The 27,989-nt window shown below is 41.4% G+C and overlaps 1 protein-coding gene across 1 annotated transcript; it reads right to left on the bottom strand.

Moving 5' to 3' along the window:
- Positions 1-299: 299 nt before the first annotated feature.
- Positions 300-26,602, bottom strand: hecw2a (HECT, C2 and WW domain containing E3 ubiquitin protein ligase 2a). The gene is made up of 29 exons (XM_026296485.1): positions 26,224-26,602; positions 23,644-23,751; positions 21,884-21,978; positions 21,629-21,695; positions 20,971-21,140; positions 20,714-20,853; positions 20,434-20,534; positions 19,482-20,341; positions 18,014-18,314; positions 17,764-17,856; positions 16,922-17,072; positions 16,253-16,359; positions 15,805-15,929; positions 15,298-15,483; positions 14,623-14,757; positions 12,923-13,025; positions 12,734-12,830; positions 12,523-12,606; positions 12,328-12,410; positions 10,920-11,040; positions 10,341-10,454; positions 9,732-9,884; positions 8,721-8,819; positions 7,754-7,883; positions 7,204-7,350; positions 5,857-5,971; positions 5,043-5,128; positions 4,744-4,856; positions 300-3,701 (listed from the first exon to the last, which is right to left on the bottom strand). The coding sequence occupies exons 1-29, from the start codon at positions 26,600-26,602 to the stop codon at positions 3,590-3,592; spliced, it is 4,575 nt and encodes a 1,524-aa protein (XP_026152270.1). The 3' UTR covers positions 300-3,589.
- Between the last annotated feature and the right edge of the window lie 1,387 nt (positions 26,603-27,989).

Raw genomic sequence — 27,989 nt, 5'->3', positions numbered from 1 at the left:
TACGAACTTTCCCTTAGACTGATGAAGCCACTTGATCAGTGGTGACATGTTCCGACATAAAAAAAACTTTAAGTGCAGTTGCCATGACTCAGCCTCAGCCTAAATAACCTGGACAACTGAGAATCTTCACAGAGTCTTTTTGATGTTTCCTAATAACATATGTTTACACATGTGTTATTAGTATTTTTAGTTATTTGCACATTGGCACAAAAATGTGTAAAAGATAAATAAGGGTCTTGCATTGTTAATCAAAACTTCCCACTTGTTTTCTTTTATTACAATCATTGGGGTGAAATGGAGACACACATACAGGAGCTTTGCATAGAGTGGAATTCTGAAAACTGGAGCCGGGTCCTGTTAGAAATATCATCTTAGTAGTCTTCTGCAGCAGAAAAGCCTTATAAGGGAAAATATCAAACTAATGAAGTGAATGATAAACTAATGTGAAGCATCATTGCTCATATCACAAATCTGCATGAGGTGATGATCTGTAAAGATATGGCATCAGCCAGAAGGCAGATGTGTTTGTTAGACAGATATAGAGAGCAGGCTTAATGGGTCACTCTGCAAGCCCCAAACCTTTGGTACATTCAGTGCAAAATATATATTTATACACACAACAGGACAGACATACATATAGAGTTATATACAAAGAGATAAACAGAACCACACACATGATACACGGACATGTGCTCTCACTTTTCACAAAATCGAAACAGCCCTAGTGATTCATCACTGATCCTTGAGTAATGAAACATAACCACTGACCTATACTATTATTATAAGATAGGCAGATGCACACATGTGAAAGTAACATTTGTGAAACATGCTGCCATGATACTCACCTTTACACTGTCATAGAGAAAAACTATTGCATTCATATCTCCATTTATTGAGATAAAACAAAGTGACAAAAGCAACTATTTCCTACACCTTGTTCCCATGAACATGAGCGCTCAAGGTATGACAGTGCCAGGTAAGCACAAGGCTGCATGCCCCAAATGAGCGCCACAACCACAGTGACACAACTTACGGTAACCAGCTCCCTCACCACTTTTTCTGAATGGATAGCAATATCCTCATGCAAAAAAGCTATTAAGGACAGTGTGTTGCACTATTTCAGCATGCAATATTGAGCTATAACACGCCACCTAGGGGTTTTTGCCCTGGCACAGCTCACAGAGCTGACCAAGATGATCCCGCATGCAGTATTAGGCTGGGAGAGGTGAGGGGACACGAAAGATTGCCTCCACAGCTTGCATCACACGTGAGGCTCTCTATCACTACTCCAGCCCATGTAGTCTATCTCCAAGAGAACTCTGTACAATAGGTGTAATCTTGCATGCACCCCATAGAAAATGATTAATTGCGTGTTTGTGTGTGTTACTGTGTGCATGTAAAAAAGTGTGTGAGAGGCAGAGTGAATCGGTACACAGGGTTTAGATTGTGCACTTGAAAGTTTCAGAATTGATTTATCACATGCTTTTGAGACAAATCTATTGTCTGGCATGGAGGTGTATGCCAATAGGTCTAAAGTAAAATACCCAGACAGCCCTAAAAGGCTGGTGCTTGTTCATGTCAGGTCATTCTGTCAAAACCATAACTAGGGAAGTATAGTGTTGACAAAAGGTTTGAGAGAGCAGAGAGTAAATTTTGAGTACTACTGAAAGTACTACGAAGAACTCAAATCAAATCAAATACTGCATACCCTGGTGGTTAAAACTGCCACTGTATTAGCATTTATTTTTAAAAGCAGAAGAATGGAAATGGATTAACTTGAGTCTGATTTGCCTGAAATTTGGTTTGTTCTTGCTCAAACATTTGCCATCAATAGACTTCCATAAAAAATGACTGGTTCTTTGTTTTAAATTAGTCATAGTATTGATAGTACACCTTACTGCCCCCTTGCATTGATATCTGCTGTGGGAATTCAAATCGCAGCTGCTACAATTCCATCATCTCTGATTTGTGAGACACATGGATCTGGTCAATTTTTTTATAAAGTAATAAAGCTTCACCTATGAAATTTCTCTTTATGGTAAAGAAAACCCGAGAGGCACTAGAAAAACAACTCCTGCCAATACGCTGTGACCAGGAACACAGGGGGACAACAGGGTTGTCTTTTGATCAGAGAGGCCTAATCCGGTGCCAACAATGTGTCAAGCGCCTCCTCATTCATTCCTCAAGCAAATGGGTCATATTTAATTTCTTTTCCCTGCATTTCCAACTTCCCATTTTTGTCCCCTCTTTGGCCTGTGCCAGATTTTCCTCCGTGGCCAAACGGAATTGCTTGAGGTTCATACATTCAGTCACTGATTTAGTACATTCATCACTTACATTTGGTGGGAGGCAATGAAATCAGTGAGAAGGACCTTGTATGTCATAATTTTGAGCAGGTGTCATCTTTCTATGTGAGAAAGTGCATCAGTTGCTCATGATGATTGTGTGGAACAGTTTGAAAGACAGGAACCCTGTGTATCTCTGTGACTGAAGTATGTAGTAAATCTGTACACAGAACTGTAGTGAGTGCATCTCTAACTCTGTAAGAAAGTACAGCTGAAGGTGCAAGGCTAATACTGTAAAACTGTATGCATGTGTTTGTATGTGTGACACCTTGCCCTAGTTAAATGTATGCATCATTTTGACTACTGTGTTTCTCAAATGTGTTTTTACCTTTCATGTTTATGTAAGACTGCTGATGTTGCAGTATTTAAGGTAACAGTCCTGACTAGAACCTGCCATCATCATTATAATCGGTCAGTGACACTGTCCATAATTATGTCACAGATGATTTCTGACATCAGTTCCAATGTATTCAGCAATCAAAATAGAAAAAAGGTGTGTTTGATCTTCTTAGAACCACTGCTTTATGTGTGATTTGTGTGTGTTTGTGTGTATTTGTGCACACCAGTGTGTCCCCTGCTCTGAGTCAGGCAGAGAGGACCAGCCAACATCCAGTTCTAAAATATCACTTATTTCTATGCTGATAAAAAAAATCTTAGGAGAAACACTGGTTTGCACCATCAATAAAAACAAAATGCCCCATATTTGAGTGTGTTTTGAGCGAAGGTGATTAGTATGTGTGTGTGTCTTATAGTATATTACACTGCAGCGCCAGTGCAGGAAGGACACAGTTTAGAGGTCCGGAGAGGGAGAAAGGAGCTTTGTGGTTTTGGAGCAGCTGTCTCTGAGGTGCAGGTTGGAGGATGAGGAAGAGAAGCAGAGATACTAAAAATCAAAGGCCATTAACTGAAGAGATAAAGCACACATGTGGCTCAGTGAACAAAGGTTACCATGAAAGCAAGAAACTGTACTGTACAGCTTTTGAAACAATTTTCTGGTTCCCCGCCTTTCATCCAGAAGGTGTTAACTTAGTCTCTGTCAGAAATGTGAGAGAAAGGCGGTGAGTCGGAGCAAAGCGTGCATGCTGAGTGATGAAAAGCCAGTTGGAAAAAATAACAGTTTCTGCATGTGGTTAGTTGCCATTTGAGGTTATTAGTTTTATTTTCCACACTACTCAAAACAAGAAAGGTTGATTTCCAGACGGTTCTCTGTCTTGAGCAAAACCTGGGTGTGAGCTGTTTTGAGGTCACTCCAAACCGAACGTGCTTGTTTCTTCTACAGCTGTGACCAGTTTCTCGTAGAGCATGGAGAAGGATGGGTAAGGTGGAAGGTCCAAACGATTAAAGCAAGTGTGAGCCCTGTGGAGACATACAGACATATACCAAGAGACTTTGTGATGAATGTCAACATGTCTCATGAAAGAAAATGAGTCAAAACAATCACAGTGGAAACTTTTCAACTATCTTCAGATGGAAACCTGCATACATGATGCCTAATATGCATTTCTCCCTGTTAAAGGTGTATTAAATAAAGTTTTAAAAAATGAACAGCTATACTACCCCCTGTGTGACAACCTGCTGCTTACAGCCCTTTTGTGTTTATTCTAGCACGTCTACCCTGAGTTGTTGTACAGTCCATAAATTAGCCTGCCACCCATCCAAGGTTATAAGAAGTGATTTTTTGAACTGCAAGTACTGTAGTCATATTCAACAGCCAGGCATGGAGGAGCTCTCTGCAGTTAAAATTCTGACTTGCTCCACTCTCTGTCACTGTGAAAATAAACACAGTACACACTCTGCGTCCTTATGAGTATAATTAGTTACTGACCTTACAGCAACTCATTTTTGTTAGTGTTACAGTAGTTGCAGCTCAACAGCCCATCAGCATCAGGATGCGATCTAAAAGCTGACTAAGCTAACTATCTCCTCATCAACACACACATGACAAGGTAAATACATGCTTTACAAGCAAGCCATACATAGAAACTATGGATCACAGAGCCAGGCCTTCTTAGTCAGCTAACACTAGCTTTACAACTTTAACTAATAATTAGAGTAAAATATTTAGAATAATAATTTAAACCTAATTTAAACTTTAATAGGTTACATGTATAACAGCCACAAATAAACTAGAGAAAAGCCCCAGCAGAGCAGCAGGTTCAACACCAGAACCTTCTTACTGTGAGACAACAGCTGCAGCAACCACAAACCCCGCTGTACCAGCCAAGAGGTAATTACAATCCATTATACGAAAATGGAATTCATCTTTCATTCTTCTTTAATCATGTTTAATAATTTAAAATTAATCATGTGAAGGAAGGCTGAAATACCTCTCCCTCAGCAAAGTTTTCTGAACAGTCCCTAAAAGCTATGCAATCTTCTGATTTGACAGTTATCCTACCTGGGTAAGGAAGTGATTTTTCCCCATTTTTCCACACAGAACCTACGGGGTCCATTACTGCCCCGTAGAGAGGCAAAACCTTCATAGGGAATACTGGAGGTGCCTGTCACAAACTAGAGACAAGGAGATCACAAAGCAATTATTTATGACCTGAAATATCATTTTGTTTTAAAAATTAAATTGACTTAGTAGTGATTGACTTAGTGATCATTTGTAAAAATGGAAAAACAGGATATTGCAGGGCATGCTGCCTCCACATGGAGGCAGCCTGTGTGCATGTGGTCAGCCACATGCCTTACCTGCAGCAGCCTCAGCCTCTGCTCATTGTTGAATCTCTCCACAGCTGCCCAGAACCAGCGAATCACTATGTGGTTGTCATGGTAACCTGAGGGGAGACAGATGATGGTGCATGAGTCAGATGAATAACAAATAAGGCCTCCACCTCCCGTCCTAGCAATTCTCCACTGTGATTTTTGAATGGGCTCTGCTGTTTAATGTTTAATGGCGAGAGCTGTCTTGTCTGTCTCAGTCGATTCCTCTATTAAAAGAGCCTCACACTGAGTCATGGCTGATTGTCAGTTTGAGTTCTTGAGTCCCAACGGCTGGAGGCTTTTCAACTGTATTGGCCTGACCCTTAAAAAGCCTTTTAATGTGAGAGTAAATAAATGCTTTGGACGCTGGCACTTGTGTGTGAGTGCAGGTTGCAGGAGGAGGTAGAAATTCAGTAACTAAGACCATTAACTGAAGAAAAAAAGCATGTGTCTCAATGAACAGTGGTTACCATTTTAACAAGAAATTGCTTCTACTATTTCTACTACGTCTACATTTCTTCACCCTTCTTCAGTGTTCACTTGCTCAATCTCTGCCCGAAGTAGGAGAGGAAGTCCTGCACTGGGGCCTAATACAACTGCTGAAGAAGAAATAAAACTCATTTTTAAAACTCAATAATCTCTAATAATCTCATAGTAACAAGAATAACAGCAATAATATCAGTGAGTGCAACTTTTCTATGCTTATTCTCCTAAACTATTGAATCTTCCATAGTCTGCCATGAATAGTTTTATCTCCATCTCCAGCTCCGTTGCCTCACTGCCTCCCTCCAGCTTTACATACCTCCTCTGTACTCCGTGTTATTCCTCCAGTCTGCCAGGTCAATCTCCGCAGTGCCTGCAATCACCAGCTCAAGCTCCCGGGCATCAAAAACAGACACCAGTCGTACATCCACTACCTAACAAACACGCACACACACACACACACACACACACACACACACACACACACACACACACAAACTGATGAAAAGTGGGCAAACATATGTGCAGCCTATTCTGATATACTGACATAGTGGAGGGCACTGAGACAACAGTTATAGCAGAATCTTATAGTGAGACAAATGACAGAAGGATAAACATGGCTGGGCTACAGATTTCTGTGAGTTTGTTTACAGTAAATTGGGATTTGATTTGTTTAGCCATCTAGGGCCTGTAAACTAACACAGACACACTTGTACTGTAGCTCACAAACACCCAGTAAGCTGTCATCCTGCCATGTGAGGGATTTTAGCAGCCGTGGGGAGTTTGTACTTGTCATTTAAACACAGAAGGAAAAAGATGAATATGAACACCAGTCAGAGATTACAGCCCACTTCTTATTTGACTTTGTCATGCTGGGATTTCACAACATGTGGGCTATCAGATCAACATCCATTTTTCTACAGTTACAAATTGTAATAAAAAAATTAAAATTTCATAAAAATAGAGGGGGAAGTGCTATAATTTATTCAGCATCATCAAAACTGAGCAGCACACAAAATCTGAAAAATCAGGCTGTTATGTAAGTAGCTATGTACTTTACATTCATAGCAGACATGAAATAGTACAACTAAGTAATCACATGGCATTCATCCATCCATTCACTATCTATAGGCTACTGCTTGTCCTATCGAGGTGGGCAGAAGGGCTAGAGTCATCCAGATGACATTGATTGACAGGTGGGGTACACCTTGGACAGACCACCATCTTTTTTTTTCATTCTATTGAACTATTTAATTTCTACTTCATATATTTCCATGGTGATAGGTAAACTAATGCTCAAACATCGAACCCAGAGCTTGATGTCACAGTGTAGTTGACTGAAATTCAGTGTTCCTTTGTCACTGGCTTTTAGCTGAATTACAGGCATTTTTAAGATGCCCAGTTAAATCTGATAGTGACACTGTCTGCTTGCTCGAAGCATCATCATCCACCACTGAAAACTTCAGAAATCAGTTAGAGGATTTTTGTAGATGGATGCTCTTTGGTTTGTTTTAGTACTAAACAGTTGGAATTCTCAGCACCTGATTCAATTGTGCAGTGTCACTGATACAAACCAAGAACCCTGTCACAATTTGTTATGGCTCCTGTGTGTTATTAAGCCATAAAATCCAACTTATTCCACACTGAGAGTGCAAATGTGTCATACCTCATAAAAGCCTCGGACCAGGCTCTCTGTCTGCTGGGCCACTCCTCTCTCTATACGCCACTTGACCATTCGCTCAATATATTCCTTCTTGTTCTTCTCTGACACAGGGATACCAGCCCCGCCCGGCTTCAGCTCTCTCTCTGTGATCTGCACAATCACAGGCACACATGGAAGCTTGGATTTCAACTGTACATTTATTTTCATTGCGTTACTAATTTAACAAACACAAATCCTCTTAACCTCCTAAGACCCGAGCTTTGGTTTGGCTTGCATTTAAGATTTCTTCTAGCTATTTGGGGTTAGATGTACCCAATAAATAATGTGCTTATGTTTTGTTATTGCTTTTGTTTTTGTTTTTTTGTAATGCTCCAAAACTACTACTCCAATATAGGAATGTCCTTTTTGTCTGTGGGAACAGTTGGATCACACTTAACCTTTGTGAAAGACAGAAAATGACACAAAATGAAGTTTTACGGTGCAGATGACAAAAAATATGATGTCCACGTATGTGGACGCCAGGTCATAGGAGGTTATGCAATCCCTCATCTACCTGTCCAAAAACCTCCTCATTGACAGTGAAGGTGAGGTCCAGCATGTCTTCAATGTCATTGTCCTTCATCCACTGCAAGCTCTGGTGGAACTCCTCATCGAGGAACTCCAGGTCGCTCAGGTCACATGGGCTGCAGGGGGCAACAAGGTATTGTTGTAGTTTGTTCTACACATAAACCATCTTTTGTCTTAGAGTTTCCAATAGCTTAAAAGTGAGTATGGGATATCAATTTCTTCCAATTAATTTTCCTCTACAAACTTTTACAAGCTTTCCCCTCTTTGTCCTGTATATTAGGGACAGACAGCAGATCTGTGTCTTGTGATCTAAGATTATGACTGAAAGATGAAATCTGTGAAATAAGATTGCAAAGATGTATATGAGGATGGTGTGTTCCTGGGATGTAGGAACCATGTTTATGGGACACTCTGAGCCACAGTAACATCAGTGCCTCCGTTGATGTAAAAAAAAGTTGTGTTGCTATGGGGACAGTAAATCAATTGTTTATAACTGAATTTTACAATCTGGAAAAGCTAAACCATGAAATGTACTGCATTTATGATCTGGGTTGCCTTTATATTGAAAAGGTCAGCTAAAAATACATCTTTTTTTACATTACAATATTATAAAACAAATATTAATACATTATATTATATTTATTATATTATATAATATATTTCCATAATGCTGAATTAAATATTTCGCATCTTTTGAATATGTCATTAGAATTATTATTAATTATGTTTGATAAATATTTATTTACACAATAAAAAAATAACCCATTTTGCTGGAGAGATTAAGAACCCTCTGTGTTACATTTGGCACACAGTTGTTTGGACAAAGTTATTAAGTTATTATTATCTTGTCCTGGTGATAGGAAACACATCCAGCTTCTGGCAGAGAAAGTCTACAGGTACACTGCAGGATATATGGAGTGGGAAGTCAGAGGGAAGCAGGCTGAGGTACTTACATGCGAAGAAGGCCCTTGTAGAAGGGTCGGGTAAAGAAGGCATCCAGCAAGTATTGATGGACGAGAGCCAGCCCCAAGATACGCCCACTGAAGCGAAACCTAGACACGACACAGGAAACATAAGTGAATACAGGCAACAGCACCAAAAGCTGCACAGTGCCTTTAAATCATTTTATCATTCAAGTGATGTATCCTCCTCCGACTACCAGATGAAGTTTACTCTTTCAGATGTTTACAATAGTAGTTTAATATAGCAAACTGATTTTAAATATTCACATCACAGATTCAGAAACACTGTGGGCATTGATTGACTTATGTGTACTTCTTACCACCATAATGTGTTCCATGTAATATTTCACATCTTCAAGAAAATTTTTAAAAAATAGTTAGAAATAGATTACCTTAAGACCTTAAGATTTTTTGTTAGAACAATACAGTTAGTCAGGTCAGTGTTGAAGTTTATAGCAAGAAACCAAGTGAACCAGCAGGCAAGATGAGTGGCTGTGCAGCTTTGTAACTCATCTGGCACTCAGCTAAAACTTAAAAGATCCATTCTATCCATCCTATCTCTTTTGAAAACATGTATAAGACTGGCTCTAAAAATATACCATTGACCTGACATTTTTCACCATAATAAATACCACTAGTTTTGTCCTGTCTGACAAATAAACTCCTGCAGACCTGGTGTTTATATTGATACATCTTATATCTTCTTCTTTCAGCCTATGATTTTCCTGTTGTTCCCTATTGTCTTCCTATGCAGCCATCAGTCTGAAGATCCATTCATCCATCCACTGTCAGTAAGGTAAGACTGACTGGTGAGCCACAGATTGCTGATACAAATTTCCACAGCACCCCGCAAATTGCTTCTATTTTGGGATCAGCACACAGTCATCAGAGCAGACACTTTGCAGTCAGCACAGCAGCAAGTGTAACTTCAACAAACGAACAAAGACAGTGAGCCTGACACTGTAGGTAAAGTACATAGACATAAATATATGGCTGTCTCACCATTCATGGTGGTTGTCTACAAACGCAGACATAGGGCTGATCTGGACAGTGTACGTGTCATTGGCTGAATATTCAAACAGGCCGTAGTACGGGTTGAACAGTTCTCTGGACACCAAGAAGAAAAACTCTCTGGAGGGCCCACTGTAGTCCAGTCTGTAGTAGGAAAAGTGACTTGGTGAATGTTTTACAGCAACCATTGTGCCTTAAAAAATATAACACTTCTCCAGCTGCTTGTTGGAGAAGTCTTCACACAGAGATAAACCCACTACAGTTATGACCATTGGACATTTGCAACAGGGACACAAGATTATACAATTTAACTGATAGCAAAAAAAAAAAAGATCAAACCATGTACAGAAAAAAAAAAAAATTGTATAATGAACATGTTTTTTCACTGCAATTCTAACTGTTGCTATTAAATCACTCTGTGCACTTTCTTTCCCACCCACTTGCTTGACGTGGGTATAATTATATGTTGTGAAGCCTGTGAATGAATGCTTGGTACAGCACCTCTGAATCAGTCACAGATAGCTAATACACAAATTTTAAACCTGTAAAATCTACAACAAGAGCAGGAAATAAACTGGAAATGAAATGTGTGTCACTCACCCATCCTCGCCTACAAAGCTGACATAGAGTTTACTCCGTTGCAGATCTTTACGGGAGTAACACATGATCTGGTTAAAGGCATCCTCCAGAAGGTGGTCCCTGCGTATGATCAGCCTAGGCACACACACAGTAGTATCAGACCTGATGTAAATAACACTGTTTATGTTGACGTTTTACATTGTATCAGCATATACAATGTCAGTTGTTAGTACCTAGTAGACTTGTAGTATTCAGTACACCAAAGTGAATACTTTATAGTTTTGTATTTACAGGGGTATGGGGAGCAGTCCTGTTAATTAGATGCAGAGTGTTACATTGGAAAAGTTGATACGATGTTACTGTATTAACATTAAAACAACATGGTATTGTAATACAATGACAAGTCAGTGTAGGATGATGCTATAAACAGAGCAATTAGCACTGCTGTCCTGCTTCCCAACTCATTCTGGAAACTATAACCTCCTGTTTGTTTTTCAGCAGGTGACGAAACCTTCATGAACTGACAATGAAATATTATGATCAGTGCTAAATAAAACAGTCCATATATAAACCTTTTTAATATGCCACAATTAAACATACTTGACTTTCCCTGGTCCTTGGCCATAACCTTTGGTCTCCAACTTTCGATAGAAGTTTCTCAGTTTTGCCTCAAAATCTCGTTTATAAGGGGCCGGAGCTCGGGCATTGGCTCGCTGGGTTCCTGAAATAGAATGAAAGAGAGAGAAAGAAGACAGAAAGTCAAAGAGAGAAAGAGACAGGGTGGAAATGTACAATAATAATCTGGCAGTAGGCACAGTAAATAGGTTAAGGCACATAAATAGTAGGCAGAGATTGGTAAAGACAATGAAACACTGAGATTGAGAGAAAAAAAAATTTAATGCTATGACTGAATGGGTGTGTAGTCCAAGAATCATGTGATGTGTACACAGGTTAATACTAGTTATTTTGCAACAGAATGCTGTACCTTTATTGATTGATTCATTGAGACTACAGTGATTAGGAACTGTTTTTCTCCATCTCATAAGTCAGGCTCAGGAAGGCGTAGAGTAAAGACATGCAGTGTATGTAGTAGGACGGAGGAAAAAGTAAGAATTTCAGTGTATGTGTAGTTAGATGTGACATAGAGATAGGGAAACTAGACGAAGCCAAGTCAACTACAGTTTACTTAATGGCTTCTCAGGAGTGTGTTGATCGGTTGAACATCTTTGGTAAAATCCTATTCACACTTTTTTAAAGGTCACAGTTATGGGAATTTTAACTCACTATTTGTGAAGCCAATAATCTAGCAAGCACACAAGATTGCTGGCCATGTGTGACTGAAAAAGTAAGCATGGTTGGAACTATGTCTAACCTTTCATCACTTGTTGTGGCACTTTTCTTCTAATGAACTGACACAAAGATAAATTTGAGTTTCCTACCAGCTTCTCCTTAGACTGAAGAAGCCACTTGATTAGTGCTGAAACGTTTTGACTCAACCACTAGAAGTCCAGGTGTTATGACTCAGCTTATCGATAACTGGGTAACATAGTATAACAATACTATGAATGCCTTCCAGAAAAGACATGACATGTCAGCCATAGATTTAAACTATATTGTGGCTTTATACTAATTTGAACTTATACTTGGTGTTACAGGATTAATATTTTGTGTTGTTTTAGAAATATATATTCTTATGAGGAGACAGGCTCCACTTGGGAATACAGGACAGAGATCTAAGTGTGCATGTGTATGTACTGTATGTATGTAGTAGGTGATGGGTAGGAGATAGGAAGGAAGGAATGTGAAGGGGGTTAAATGTATTGCTGTATGCACAGTATGTTAGTATTTGAATGTTCCCTGTTAATAAATGTTAGGTACTATGAAATAGCTTCTTTTACTTAGTAAGACAATGTAATCAAAATCTCACGGTGAAACGTGTGAAACAGGTAAGAATTTAATAAAGCTGTTGCAGTTGAGGTGATGCAGACAGAGTGAGACAAAGACTCACCTGGGGAGCTCTGAGGAGACGATAGGCAGTAACCTGGGTGGAGTAATGGTGGCACATACGACATCACCTCCTCCTCAAATAAGCTGGATACCACAGGACAAAGGTGGACAAAAATGTAAATGAAAACTTCTATTCCTGGAAGTTGTGGAACAAATAGGCTATAACCAGCAACCAATGATCAACACAACAACTCGCCTCAGTAGCATGACGAGGTCCGCATCGCTAGAGAGACGAGCCAGCCCATTGACTCCCTCACTGCGAATAAACTGCACCTTCTCCCTGCACACACACAACCACACCAGGATGTAAACCAGTACAATCTATTAAGATAAATGGTTAACTCCATGTTCAGGCTTACTGATGAAAACAAGACAAAGGGGGAGAAAGAGACAACTGGAAAACATACTTCAGCGAGTGGTTCCTGGCAAGCTCAGGTTGCCTTTCCTGCAGTATTTCAAAGATGTTGGGTTGCCGTAGAAACGCCACTATTTTATCATTGTAGGCTAGAGGAAGAAGATGAGAGAATTAGTAATGTGTGTGCTGTGCCAATTCATACTTCTGTCTCTGCATGAGTATGTGGTTTTTCCTGACTCACCCACAGGCACCAGGTCATGGTACTGGCTACGACTGGAGCCGCTGAAGGTGCTGGAAGGGCGGGGCATGATGGGTGAGTTGATTTGGCGAGAGTCGTCCACTACCTGTGAGAAAAGGAGGCACTGCAGTTCAAGTCGCATCCAAGTACTGAGACTGATCTACCTGCCAGTCATCAGCAAAGCCTGAGCTCAGACTGAGCAGCCTTAAACAGCCTAATAGCACTGTGGAAGACTTTTGGTGATAAATCTAAACCCGTCTGACTAGATTATATAATATGCCAGGCCTGTTTCAAACACAACACACTGAACTTGACTTGCTACAGTATGAACCATTAAAACGCAGTAAATATACAGTGTATAGGGCATCAGGTTGTTAAAATACTATGAAAAATATCATCCTGAATTGCTGCAATATTATGCTTCCTTATGCATCTTTTAATTTGCAATATTTTAGACCACTGTCACTGTTTCGTCTGTCTTTCTTTCCCTGACAATTTGACCAGACTGTCCTCAGATGTTAAGATTTCAGACACAGTATCTTCTGCAGGATCCATTAAATTTTTATTTCCTTTACACATATTCTGTCTATTTATACAGAAATGCCTTAAAATATATATTACAATATTTTACACCGTAGATGTTGCATTGTTCAGGAATATTTGTGTTTCTGATCATGCCAGTATGCTATGAAAATAAATATGAATCAATTTGAAATTTGCATGGTATAGTGATAAAATCAGACCACACTAACCAATCAAACAATGGGTTAACCAGGAAATTGTGAAATTCATCCATCCATTATCTATACCTGCTTATTCTAATAGCATTCTTTGGGTGGAAGGCAGGGGTCCACCCTGGACAGGTCCCCAGTCCATCACAGGGCCACATAGAGACAAACAACCTCACACACTCACACTCACTCCTATGGGCAATTTAGAGTCACCAATCAACCTGACATACATGTTTTTGGACTGTGGGAGGAAACCAGAGTACCTGGAGAAAACCCACACAAGCACAGGGAGAACATGCAAACTCCACACAGAAAGGCCCCTGATGGGTTTCTAACCAGTAACCTTCTTGCTGTGAGGCAACAGCGCTAACCACTCATCCACCGTACTGCCCGAAATTGTGAAATTGTTATGTAAATTTGGTAATGTCTTGCATTGAAATGGATGTTTTCAAGCTGTCTTAGCTCAAACTTTCCCATAAGCACTTAAACACATTTTGAAGATTTTTCAAAACAGTCTATAGTGTAATAATATACAATACACTAATGTAATGTAATCCTAACAGGAGATGTATCCAGAATCCTTTACTTTAATCAGAACCAAATAATGTTGCAGATTGTGTGGATTAAAAGTGCAACAAAGAGTATTTATCATGTTCACTATAGTACGGTATTGTTTTTGTGATATTCATACCATGTCATTACTATTTAGTATCACAACAAATCATAACATTGATTGATTCTATCATAGCTTTAAGGCTTCATACGACAGCCATTATCAGCCAAGGTCTGACTTGAATTTCCAGTAACACTGATGTTACAGCTCCACCATAAGAGCAGAATAACTGCTATGCCCACAATGCAGAAACTCACTATGCATTTTTCTCCTTTAAACTGGTCTCTTTAAACACTGCAGTGCCTGCGTGAGTTAAGTTGACTCCAGCTGAAAAGAGGCATTGGTGTATAGTCTCTTACCTCCCCAGCACTGTGGCTGCGTTGGCGACTCAGATGCTGGCGGTGGGCCAGCAGTCCGGTGGAGCGAGAACTCTGGAGGGGCAGCCGGGGGTCAATGAAGGTTGTGGACCGACAGTTGTGGTCCACAAAGAAGGGCTGAAAATTAAGATGCAAATATCAATTATCGTGCATGGATAGATCTACTATGTGTACATGTGAGCATACAGTCCAGACTGCAAAATTATGAATAGATACATTTTTGTTCTTCAAGTTCTCTGGTTCAACACATTCAATTTTAAATCAAATAATGGACATTACATTAAAGTCCCAACTCAGGTTTCATTTGAGTAGGTTTACATTAATATAGAAGGAACTGTGTGGAGATATAGTCTGTGTGGAGATAGAGCCCACATGTAATGCTGATGCATCAGCATTACGAATGGACAAAAAGCAACAGGCTTAATGCAGAGGCAATCAGGAACTTTCTGTCTGCTCAGAATCAGAGAAATGCATCAAAACTAATTGGATGACTGACCAAGCTGCACATTTTGCTGGACTTCATGTGTATCTGTCGAATTACTTGAAATTCTAAACTTTGGGCTTTATCTCCCATGCTGTTTTTTCTGTCTAGATACATTATAAAGCACATAACATAAAAAGAACATAAAAAATGTTTAATGTCAGAAACACACACACCTTCCCAGTATGGTCATGCTTCATCTCCCACCCTCGGGGAAGCTCCAGCTGCTTGTTAGAGAACATATTAAGGAAGGTGACAAGGTCGCGGTTGTGCTGGTAGCGCTCAAAGTAATGAGCATCCCGACGCACCTTACTGATCATGTGCTTCAGGCAGGTATTACTCGTAAACATGCGGTAGGCACTCTGGGATAAGGGGGCAGAGAGATGAGGTCATTCAAAAACTGCATGTGTCTAGAGCTGCAACCAATAATTTTTTTCCAGTATGGATTCCTCACATAATTTATTGACTTCTTTTACAGAAAAATGAACCAAAGAGCCCAGAGTATGCAATTTATATTAATTAAATGATTTCTAATAATAAATGAAAGATGTAAGCAAATAAAGTGCTTATAATAAAGAAACAACAACAGCATTAACTGATGGTCACTTTTGTCTAACATTTAAACTGTATTTGACTTCTAAACAGCACTGGGTGACAGGGGAGGTGACACATGTCAGACTGACAGGGTTTGAATGCAGCACAGTGAAGAAGTCGGGGCTGCACAAGAACTTGGCACTGGGCGACTGGAGCAGGAGGGAGAGACGTGAGCGACCAGTGCCATGAGCAACTGCGCTTTCTCGCCGGTATTCTGCAACAGAATTAACATGCAACAGACAAACCTTAGAACAAGAAGACACTCACCCTAAACAGTATATTTCATGACAACATGACAGCTTTGTTACAGTATGGTAAAAGTGGCATGTTGTGTTAGTGAGATAAAAGAAAAGATCTCTACAGAACACTAATTTTCTAAGACCTTAAATCATTGGATTTTTAGACTCATAGCTTGCCATAATATTTCAAAAGCTAAGGTGTGTCATTTAATTGCAAAAATATTGTTCCCCCAAGTGGCTGCTCAAGTCTTCTTTGTGTGTGTCTGTATTTTTTTGTAGTAGATCTACTGAAACTAACCAGAAATGGAGTGAGGCATCAGTTCACTCTCTGGTTCAGACAGCAGGTCAACCGAGCTTTCCTCCGATCTATCACTGTTGGTTATGGTCCTCCTGATGCTCTGGTATCTGTGATTAAAAGTATAGTTGAAATGCATTATTTTCACAAGTTTCAGCAAAGAATGTAGTCTTGAACTACAACTGCGAACAGTGTGCAAGCAGGTTGGAACGGGTGGAGGAAAGTGTCAGGTGTGATGTGTGACAAAAGAGTGTCAGCAAGAATGAAAGGAAAGGTGGACAAGACAGTGGTGAGACCAGCAATGTTGTCTGGTTTAGAGACAGTGGCACTGTCTCTAAACATGGAGACATGGACATGTTCAGAGGAGGGACAGTGAATACATTGGTAAAAGGATGCTGAGGTTAGAGCTGCCAGGAAGGAGGCCTAGAGGAAGACCAAAGAGGAGGTTCATGGATGTAGTGAAGGAGGATGGAATGGACCTTTTTTAAGCACACATTTTGTTTTGCTTCTCCAGCCTGTTAAAAGTCACTACTGATACACTAAATATATTACATATTATATTACAGAAACATATTAAATTTAGCTTATCTTATCTTACCTTATCTTATATGCTCCTTACTATGAAAACTAGTGAAAAAGCTATGTCGTAGTATATTCCTCTGCGAAGTATACCTGCGGTTGAGTTGCTCCATCTGCTGAATGGAGTTGGAGCGGGTCAGACCCTGTGGGGCAGGAGGTCCAGTAGGACGCTGCCATGTGGTGGTCCTGTTCACATGGTCCACGAAGAAGATCCTCCCGTGGCTGTCGATACGTGCCTCCCAGTCTGAGATTCAATTAATAATGGATAAAAAAATAGTGTTTAATGCCTCTGGGCAGCCAAATTGTAGAAATAAATGTTAGCCTACATTTAATGTCACACACAGACTTTAACAACCAACAATCTTAAAGCTTTTGAAACTCCATTGTGTATGCAGACATGGATTTACTTCTTTTAATGTGACCCATATCCAGGAATCTTCCACTGGTCATTTAAGTATATAAACATCCTCACATTTACAGTGCTAACTGTGATGTTAACCAGGTAATGTGTAGAACTAAATACAAAGTAGAGCTGAGGCTGATGGGAATGTCAATACTTTTCAGGTACTGACAACGAGAGAAAAGGCAGGGGATCCGTCATGTTATTACAATTCACTCTGTGGGGAACATGAATGCCTATTAAATCTCAAGGCAATCCATTTGATAAATATCTAGACATTTTACAAAAAACAGATTACAAAATCATTAGAACTTGAACGTTTTTGGCAATTATCAGAGTATATCTGAACTGACACACTGTCTGACATAATAATCATTCTTGGTCATTTGTGGTCCGAGACTTGTAGTTTTTAATTAGGCTTAATTAGAATTAGACGATGATGTAACACAAACACAAAGACACCCTGCTACACATGATGCTGACATAACAGATAAAACAGGGAAACAATATGCTACATGCAGACACACACACTCACTGGGAGGTAGAAGCTCGTCCACACGCTGGTATCGGTGTATGTCGTGACGTACAGAAGGAAGTGAACGTACAGGGTGGCCATTGACATGGGTGTCTGATCACAGAAAACAGAAAAGATAGAGAATTTTGTTTTGGTGGTGAGAAGGGTGAAAAGACTTTTTCAGTGGCACTGTGGTACAGGTAACTTTTAAGACACATAAAAGTTTTCCTTGAAAGTAAACACTCTCAGTAAGACTCTTAAAGACGAATACCTTCCTCTCCGTTTGCTTCTGTAGTCACTTGCTCTGATTCCACAGACCCTGACTCCTCATGTGTCTTTGCCTCCTCCCTGTCCTGTTCTCCTGCCACGCCCCCAGCAGCCTGTAGGCTCAGCCTCCTCACGCTGACCTCCTCAACCTCCTCAATATTGTTGGCTGGCAGAGCTTTTCTTTCAGCACTGGTGATAGCAGCATGCCCACCACCTTCATCGTCTACAGCTTGGTTGGTTGGTGGGGTGTTGAAAACTACATCCCCTCCTGGATCTATGGCCGTCGGTGCTCCTTCCTCTGCTTTCTACAAACCATTCCACAAAATTTAAAAAGTAATAACCTAAAAACTACTGATAAAATGAGAATCAGTTTGTTGATTATAAACACATAAGCTCACTTGACAATTCACATACTGTACAGATGTACATTATAAGGCATTCACATCAACTGCTACAACATATTTGTGAATTACAGAAAGTCAGTTAGTCCAAATGGCAGCTCACAGCAACAAAGGCAACAATAAAAGGTGAGAGATGTTTCACTTTATGCAAATATGCACTGATAGAAGTTCAAAGTAAAGTTATGGAAAATCTGTTGAAAAATTGTAAAAACAGTGGATACAGATCACTCCTGGGACTACTGCAGAATTTGATTCAGACAAAAGGCATATTATCAAAGGCAATTATCTCCAACTCAATAAAAACATGTCTTTTATACTTTATACTGAGTGAAATGATGGTGTTACAGTACAGTATTACGGTGCAGTGCCACACTATAACAGCTGAGACTAGGACCCAGTGAGACTGTTGATCAGTATATTGTGTGCAATGTGAAAAACCTAATGACAATCAAACATTGACGTTAGACATTTGACATTAGCAAAATATTATTTGAATACATCATCAGATTGAATGAGGAATAACTCTAAATAATTAGTGGCAGTGTTAGAGGTGATCAACTACCTTTTGTTCTGTTTTAGTATTTTGGCAGCCTTTACATCATAAACCTGAAAGAAGGCCTAATATTTTGAGCTGTATTGTCCTTAATTACATATTGATGAGTATACAGTATGCAAATATTTAACCGGAAAGCCTCTAGCAAGAACATTCAGGAGAGAAACATTAATATCTGGTAAGTGAAAATTTAAAGTGAGCTTGGTTGGTCGGTTGGTAAATGTGTTTGTTTGCTGCATTTTTCTGATTTTAATGATTACAAAAATCATACAAATTGTTTCTTTTTACTGTTTTTGACAGAGTATGTCATTTAAAAGTTAAGCTCTAAGAAATTGTGATTTTGTGACACTTTTTACTAAAAAATAATTTAAAAAAAAACTCAACTCAACAGATTGATCATCACTGTAAATAATAGCTACTTGTAGCCCTAAAGGCACATTTGCATTTTTGTACTATACTGTACATGTAAATACAGCATTGAATTTTGGGTTGTGGCTATGTAAAAAGAATGAACTCACCACAGTAGTGGTCAGTGTGATTGGACAGCTCTCTGATGATGAAAAGATTGTCTGCGGCGCTGTAGCCATGGAGCAGGTGTCTATCTCTGAAGAGGGGTCCTCGCTAGGCACCCTTCCTTCTTCAGGCACTTCTCTACACTCTGGCAAAGCATGATGGGACGCAGCTTCTGTGAAAGGAGCCTCCTCCACTTCAGAGAAGACGTCTGCCTCCAAAACATCATCCATGTCCAGACCTGCATCCACCTCCAGGGCCACTTCTGCCTCAGGGAGCAGGTCTTCTGTCACAGCACCTACGCCTTTGCGCTCCTCCTCCAGCACAGAGGCCTCTAGCTGCTGAGGCTCCTGTTGTAGCTCGGGAAAGGGGTCGTTTTCTTCTGGAATGCTGACATCTGGTGGTTCTCCATTCATCAGAAGTGGTGAAAGTGGCACTGGAGTGATGTCAGCGGCCCCTGACCTCTCCTCATCTTCATCTGAATCTATGTGCAACATGGCACTGAGCCTTGTGTGTGTAGGAAAGCTAGAGCGCAGTTTGGGTGAAGCTGCACCCAGGGGTCTTTCACCAGGACCCTTTGGGGCCTCAATAGCATCCAGGCCCTCACTGAGCGATCTCTGGAATGTTTCATGGCCAGTCAGGCTATCAGGCTCTACAAATCTAGCCTCGGCTCCGATAAGAGAGAGTTCCTTTTCTTGGCAAGCCATTGCCCCGCTGTCCCACATGCCTTGGGAGCCCTGGGACCCAGTAGGTGAGGGGCCTGCAGACACCACCCCAGGAAGGTGATGGGGCAGGTCCTCATCATCAGATGGAGTCCCTGGAGATCCATTCAAGGATGAAATGCCAATGATAGAATCAGGAGAAGCACCTATGGAATTCAGAACAGGTTGTATGTTGATGAACACATGAATACGTTTGCACAAACAGCATTTTGAATACACAATGCAAGTGCAGATTTACCATCTGGGCCGGTTGTGGTGAGCTCCACTTTGAACTGCAACTGGCCACTTACATGTTCAGTAGGCAGGCGCCGGCACAGAGAAAAACTCACAGGCTGGATGCTTAACAGCCAAACCAAGAGGAAAAGAGACATATATTATAGATATATTATCACAAAGTGATGTGTGAGGGTGTGTGTGTGACATTGTACACATCAGATTTAGGCAATGAATTAGATCCTGAAAAATGTCCTTCTGACTCAGTTGTCCTTTGTCTGTGTTTCTGAATATTTGTCACCTACCCAGGTATTTTTTCAATAAGCCGCTGCACAGGGATCGTGAGCTGCCCGAGGAAGCGTTTGATGATTGGTCGGCTTTTTGCAAACTTGTCCTTTACTTCAATGTACAGGATGTCTGTCATTAGTGCTACAAATGTGTACTTCTGTAAAGAGACAAAACAAATGGTTAACACATTCTCCATTATGTACTGATAATATGCTGTTTTTAAGACAATGTTTATATGTGTGTGTGTGTCTGTGTGTAAAAGCATAAAAAGCACCTCTCCATGCCAGACAGGGTTGGTGGTGTTAGCAATAATGGCTGATCGTCGTTCTTGTCCATGGTGGCTATAGATGGGGAAAACACTTCTCTTCCCTGGGTGGATGGACATCTTTAGGTACGGGTCTGGATTAAAAAACATGCCCTTCTTCAGGCCATTAGCACGAAGATCTGCAACGAAACATTCCAGACACCAATCAGACCAGACGACTAAATACCTAGACAAGTCACGGGAGAGACTGTTTCTCCCTTCCCTACTTGACCTGCAGACACAAAGTGACTAATAGCGGAAACATGGAAGAAATATTCAAATATTCCTAATATTATCTGACTTCACTAGAACACTGAAAAATTCTTTCTCATTCTCTCTGTTAGACAAACAGCTCTTTAATTTCCTAAAACAGCTTTGGAAGTTTATTCTAGCTTTTTCTGTAGTGGTCAGTACTCAAACACAAGGAAATGACTGCATCACTCAAATAAAATCAAAAAGTCTGGTCTGTGTTTTCAGGGTTTTGTAAAACTGACCTAAAGCCACTGACCCTGATTTGTTACTGAGAAAGATTACAAGAACTGAATGGTGCTGTGCATCAAAAAGACTTTATATGACCAGTCAAACAGTCTTTCAACATAAAAAACAACATGTAAACTTCTCAACTCACCTGTCAAAGTAAAGCTGATTAGTTTCCGAGGATGTTCAATGCCCACCTGCTCTGTGAGCCCTTCCACCTGAGAGAGACCAGTGATTCACACTTGTTTAATTTTATCAGTAAAGTTAATCTCCTATCTAGGATGTCAACAATTACCCATTTACCCATAACACTGAAGCAGAGCTAAAGTATCCCCCTCTCTCTTTCTCTCTTTCTCTCTCTCTCTCACACACACACACACACACACACACACACACACTCACAGACCAGAACTGCTGGATTCTTCACGGTGATGCAGGGAGTTGTGGCTCGCAGGGCTCCACTCACTCCATGGTAGTACTTGAAACAGATCTTGGTCTCAGCTGGTGAGGAAGCAGTAAAGATTTAGTCTAAATATAACTAACAGTCTAAATATGTCTATGTATGTTTGATGCAATGCACTGATTAAGGAAAAAATGGCTATGCTTATATGAAAGCTTGCATTTGGATATTTTCAAAGAATTAAGTGACTTTTTTTTTCAAAGGATGTGATTTTTATTTCTCAAGGATGACACGCCTGTGCAACATCGCGTGGCGTTCGGGGACAGTACCCCTGGATTGGCAGACCGGGGTGGTGGTTCCTCTTTTTAAGAAGGGGGACCGGAGGGTGTGTTCCAACTACAGAGGGATCACACTCCTCAGCCTCCCGGGGAAGGTCTATGCCAGGGTGCTGGAGAGGAGGATCCGGCCGGTGGTCGAACCTCGGATTCAGGAGGAACAATGCGGTTTCCGTCCTGGGCGTGGAACACTGGACCAGCTCTACACACTCTCGAGGGTGCTCGAGGGTTCATGGGAGGTTGCCCAACCAGTCCACATGTGTTTTGTGGACTTGGAGAAGGCATTCGACCGGGTCCCTCGTGACATCCTGTGGGAGGTGCTCCAGGAGTATGGGGTCCGGGGCTCTTTGCTGGGGGCTATCCGGTCTCTGTACAAACGGAGCAGGAGCTTGGTTCGCATTGCCGGCAGTAAGTCAGACCTGTTCCCAGTGCACGTTGGACTCCGGCAGGGCTGCCCTTTGTCACCGGTTCTGTTCATTACTTTTATGGACAGAATTTCTAGGCGCAGCCAGGGGCCGGAGGGAGTCCAGTTCGGGGACCACAGGATTTCATCTCTGCTTTTTGCAGATGATGTTGTCCTGCTGGCTCCATCGAGCCAGGATCTCCAGCGTTCACTGGGGCGGTTTGCAACCGAGTGTGAAGCGGCTGGGATGAGAATCAGCACCTCCAAGTCCGAGGCCATGGTACTCAACCGGAAAAAGGTGGTTTGCCATCTCCAGGCCAGGGGAGAGATCCTGCCTCAAGTGGAGGAGTTTAAGTATCTCGGGGTCTTGTTCACGAGTGAGGGAAGGACGGAACGTGAGATTGACAGACGGATCGGGGCATCGGCAGCAGTAATGCGGTCGGTGTACCGGTCCGTTGTGGTGAAGAAGGAGCTGAGCCAGAAGGCGAAGCTCTCGATTTACCGGTCAATCTACGTTCCCACTCTCACCTATGGTCATGAGCTTTAGGTCATGACCGAAAGAACGAGATCGCGGATACAAGCGGCTGAAATGAGCTTCCTCCGCAGGGTGGCCGGGCGCTCCCTTAGAGATAGGGTGAGGAGCTCGGTCACCCGGGAGGAGCTCGGAGTAGAGCCGCTGCTCCTCCACATCGAGAGGAGTCAGTTGAGGTGGCTCGGGCATCTGTTTCGGATGCCTCCTGGGCGCCTTCCTGGGGAGGTGTTCCGGGCATGTCCCACCGGGAGGAGGCCCCGGGGAAGACCCAGGACACGCTGGAGGGACTATGTCTCCCGGCTGGCCTGGGAACGCCTCGGTGTCCCCCCGGAAGAGCTGGAGGAAGTGTCCAGGGAGAAGGAAGTCTGGGTATCCCTGATTCGGCTACTGCCCCCGCGACCCGGCCCCGGATAAGCGGTAGAAAATGGATGGATGGATGGAAGGATGACTGAAATGACTGAGGTGACTATGGTGACTGGTAACTATGGTAACTTACGCTCCATAAAGTAGGGTCCAGGCTCCAGCCTCCAAACAATCTGACCTTTTTGAGTGCCATTCACCCCTCTGTTTTTACAGTCCCACACATTGGATGGACTGGTTTCATCTGGAAAAGAGCAGAACCATTTGTTAGATAAGAGTGTGTATTACATGTGAGGCTTTACAAATCCTGCTTGTGTGGGGTTGACATTTCCTGTAATTTTAAACCAACCTCCCCTGCCCCCCAAAAAATAGATAATGGCTCTCCAGCTAGGCTTCAGCAGATCCCTGTGACCCTGGTTAGGAATAAGCGGGTATAGACAATGGATGGATGAATGAATCTCCAGCTCTGGTCTCTGCTATGAAAACAGTAACTGTCACTGTTCTACTTTTCAGTATATTTAGTCTACAAACTCATTCTGCCAAAACAAAAGTTTGCCTTTAATCATCAATATCCATTCCCAAAATAGCCTCCCTATAACCTCTGCCCAGGAGGACAAACACCAAACTTCCTGAGTTAAAAACAGGGAGAGGGAATTCCACTGTACGTAGCACTTTCACATAGAGATTAATGACGCACCAAACTCAGTTGACTGGTATAGAGAGTAGCGTATATACGTATGCATGAAACTGTGTATGTTTGCACTTGAAGGGGAGTGTAGGAGCGGAGGGCAGGTTGCTTATCATTAAATGTCTGCTTAGTCAAGGAAAGTGGTGTATAAACCCCTGGAGCAGGTAATGAAGTCCTGTCAGCCTAATGATCAATATGAAGTGACCTGATGTCCTGCTTGGCACCAGCAGTTTACACTATCTTGATCTCCCATATAGCATTCCATATGCTAACCAATATGTGTTCAATCCTGGAGGTCATCAGCAATGTAACAAAAGATTTAGTAAATAAGCAAAAATGATCAGGAACTTCAATCAAATTATGGCATAGTACCCAGGATTTACTGATGTCTGTATTACTGCAGATTTATCTGGCAGCTCTGAAGTCAAAGACACCAAGTGTTTTCAGAAATCCATTATTCATTACTAGCGAATGCATCATGCTGAACAGATCATAGGCTGCAATTTTGCCTGAACATCACTGTATTATTTCCACATACAATTTTGTCAGAATTCTGCAGTTAAATATTGAAGCAACAAGTACTCTAGTATGGATTACACACCAAAAAAACACTGGATCCACTAGATGAAATTCCCATAATGCCACCAATAACATCATTTTATTCCAGCGCCTTTCTCTGATCCCTGACCCACATCTTTAAAACTCCTTGCTTGTTTGTCAGGTCGTGCGTCTGTTACGCTGTTTTTGTCTCCACACAAAAACTGGAGCAACCCTGATGACATCACCAGGGCTACTTTTTCAAAGGCAGCTGTCTAAGTGAAGCTCAATGGGTAAAATCGGTTGAGTGCCCTAGTTTGCCCTTTAACAAACATAATTTTCTGAAAGTACATAACCATTGTGATTTAGTGTTATGAGTGAGGGGCTAGTTCAGACATGCCTGATATAACAGCAGGACAGAGAGGACTGATGGGGTGTTGATTAGGCTTTTGGACAGTAGGGAAGGCGCTACAGGGTGTGCCTGGTTATTGAAGATATGGAAAAAAATGTGCTGCCCAGCTGTAGCTTTTTTTGTATGCTAACAAATTCATCATTCATCAACTTCTTTGTTTTTCTTAGCTCTTTATTATATAACCAAAAGACCACTGAATTCCTTGGTATTCATTATTGGTGACCATCACTTTGGTTTTTGATGGTGTGTGTGTTATCATATACCAAGTCAAAGTTGACTCAGCCTCTAGTCTTGTGTAATCTCTCAACAGCTCCTGTTTCAGTATTGACTCAGAGTTGGAAGCTCCTGCACAATACTCAGCCTGGCTCTTCTCAGTTGCCAATAATATAACATCAGGATCAGCTGAAAAGCTTTGAGGACAGGTCGGGTCGAGTCAGCTTCGGCCCTAAGTGTCTACATGTTTCCAAATCACTTAAACAAAAGCATTTTTGAGCAAGACCAGAACTAACAGCACAATGCAGACTGATGAAACAGTATAAACTACATATGTCATTTGTGGCTTTTTTCTTCTGCTGATCATACAAGTCAAAATATTTATTATTTTCCATTGTGATGTATGAGCTGCTGGGAATCAGATGAATAGGGTTGAGACTTGAACTGGAGTCACTTCCCTGAATGTGTCTTAATGCCCCAGTACACTGATTGTGTGGCTGATTCTAATAGTGACATATTAGGACTAAGAGTTTACTAGACCCATCATACAATGTGACATATGAATTTGTTGTACTGGCCCTATGGTGAACAGCCATTCAAATCTATTTCTCTGACCTAAAATTTGGTTCGTAGTTTGTTTTATGTTTGTAGTACAGTGTGTTTTGTAGTACAAACAAGGCTTTACTGTCCATATTAACATCATATCAAGAAACACTACCAGCACAGGTCTGAAATAAAACTATTTACCATTTTAGTCATCAGCATTCAGATCTCAAGAGTTTCTTGCATTTAATTTGACCTTGAGCTGTCCCAGAAGAGATAAAATCACCTCTACAAGCAACTACAAATTATCATCATCATCTTACCAATATGGTACAGCCCGATCCAGTCAGTAGCATCCACTTCCTCCTTGATATCCCAGGATATGACGAGGTTCTGGCCACGGTTCAGTGTGTACTCCAAAGTAGATGCTGTTAGCGAAGACCGACTCTGGGAGGTCACCAGGTCTGTGTCGCTATTTGCCCTTGGAAGCCCTATGGGACTGCTGATGACAGAGGCAGCATCGACGGCAGCCCCACCCCTCTCTGCCAGTGTTCGCAGGTTCTCTGGGCTCAGGGTATGCCGGAGGTGGGGACTCCGCCTTCGCGGAGCGGACAGGTGTTCACGGCCCCCAACGGCCAAGTTCGGTGGATTGTGTGAACGGGTCCTTGGAGGTAGGACTGCTGTGGCGAGAGAAGGACGCATCTTGTGTGCCTAGTGAGGAGGCCGTTATGCCCAAGACCAGGCAGAAATGAGAAGCAGCTTCTTATTGATGGGGCTGCTTGTCAAAGCAATGATGCATTTTGCTGATTTATCCTTGTTGTTTCAATTAAAACCCTCTTGTTTATATTGTGAGCAGGTTTGAAAAGGCTCTCATTACCGTAAACATATAGAGCTTTTAAAATAATGTGTCAATTCCTCTGCACAGATTGTCAATGTGTCAACTCCTTCGACCTCGCATCATATCATGACTGTTCAAGTTAGAGATTTCCAACAGCCACAATTTTGGCTGCTCTTATTCCATGTGAACTCATGGCAACAGGAACCTGAAGATGACAGGAGAGACAGAGAGAAATCAGTGAGCTACAAAATTGCTCCTGACACAATAAAAGCAATGATTGCATGCCGTGAGTTGCAATCAACAAATGACTGAACTAGTGGCAGACAACCAGGGCGGTTGTTTTCTGCCAGAGAACCTGTCAGCAACACAAATAACCCTGCACAACCATTTCTCTCCATCTTTTCTTCTCTGAAAGAAAGGATGGAGAGAAATCCATCCTTTTTTTCCACAAATGGAAAAAAACTGGGCAAAATCCATTTTGCAATAAAAGCTTTTCAAATGTTTTACTCTAGTAATAGAAGCCGATGAATGTCACATCATCTTACCAACCCGAACCCAAAATCTAACTGGTACCAGCTTTAAATAGCGGACAGTTTTCTATACTTGTTGCTTGGGAACAAAAGAAATACACACATTATGTATTCCTTGTTCTCAAAGGCGAAATGAAGGTGACGGAGGTTTAAAAGGCGCCAGCGCTAACCAGCAAATACAATGTACTATTTAATTCTTTGAATGATTAATGATTGAACATGAGTGAACATGTGTGAACGTGTATGTGATCTTCTTGGTGCTACAAACAGACCTACCCCCTGTGGAGAAGAGTAAACTGAAAATATCTTGCTCACACACACACACACACACACACACACACACACACACCTCTGTACAACAGAGAAAGTATCTGCCAGTTTGAAAACTGTCTGGGGAGTGTTGTCATGGACCCAACCAGAGCCATTATGTTTTATCGGTTATGAAACAGTGTTTTTTATATAGGACAAAGAACCGATAAACAGTCAGCAAAAGTCTTCAAAGTCCATTAGTTGTCATGAAGGAAGTACCAAGTATGAAACTAGGTTTGAGTAAGCTTCATACTATATATCAATGTGACAAAAACAAAACTGAGGTTGACATAAATGTTTTACGGTACATAGAAACCATAAACAACTGCTGTGGTGAATGTCTTCTCTGGTTAGTAATTTCATTCATTTTCAGTCTTTCTTTACAATCTGGTTTGTAATCTGGTAGTTGTGT

This window comes from Mastacembelus armatus, chromosome 21, assembly GCF_900324485.2.
Source record: "Mastacembelus armatus chromosome 21, fMasArm1.2, whole genome shotgun sequence".
In the NCBI taxonomy this organism is placed as follows: Eukaryota; Metazoa; Chordata; class Actinopteri; order Synbranchiformes; family Mastacembelidae; genus Mastacembelus; species Mastacembelus armatus.
Note: the sequence above shows the minus strand (reverse complement) of the source record. Positions and strands in the feature narration are given on the sequence as shown.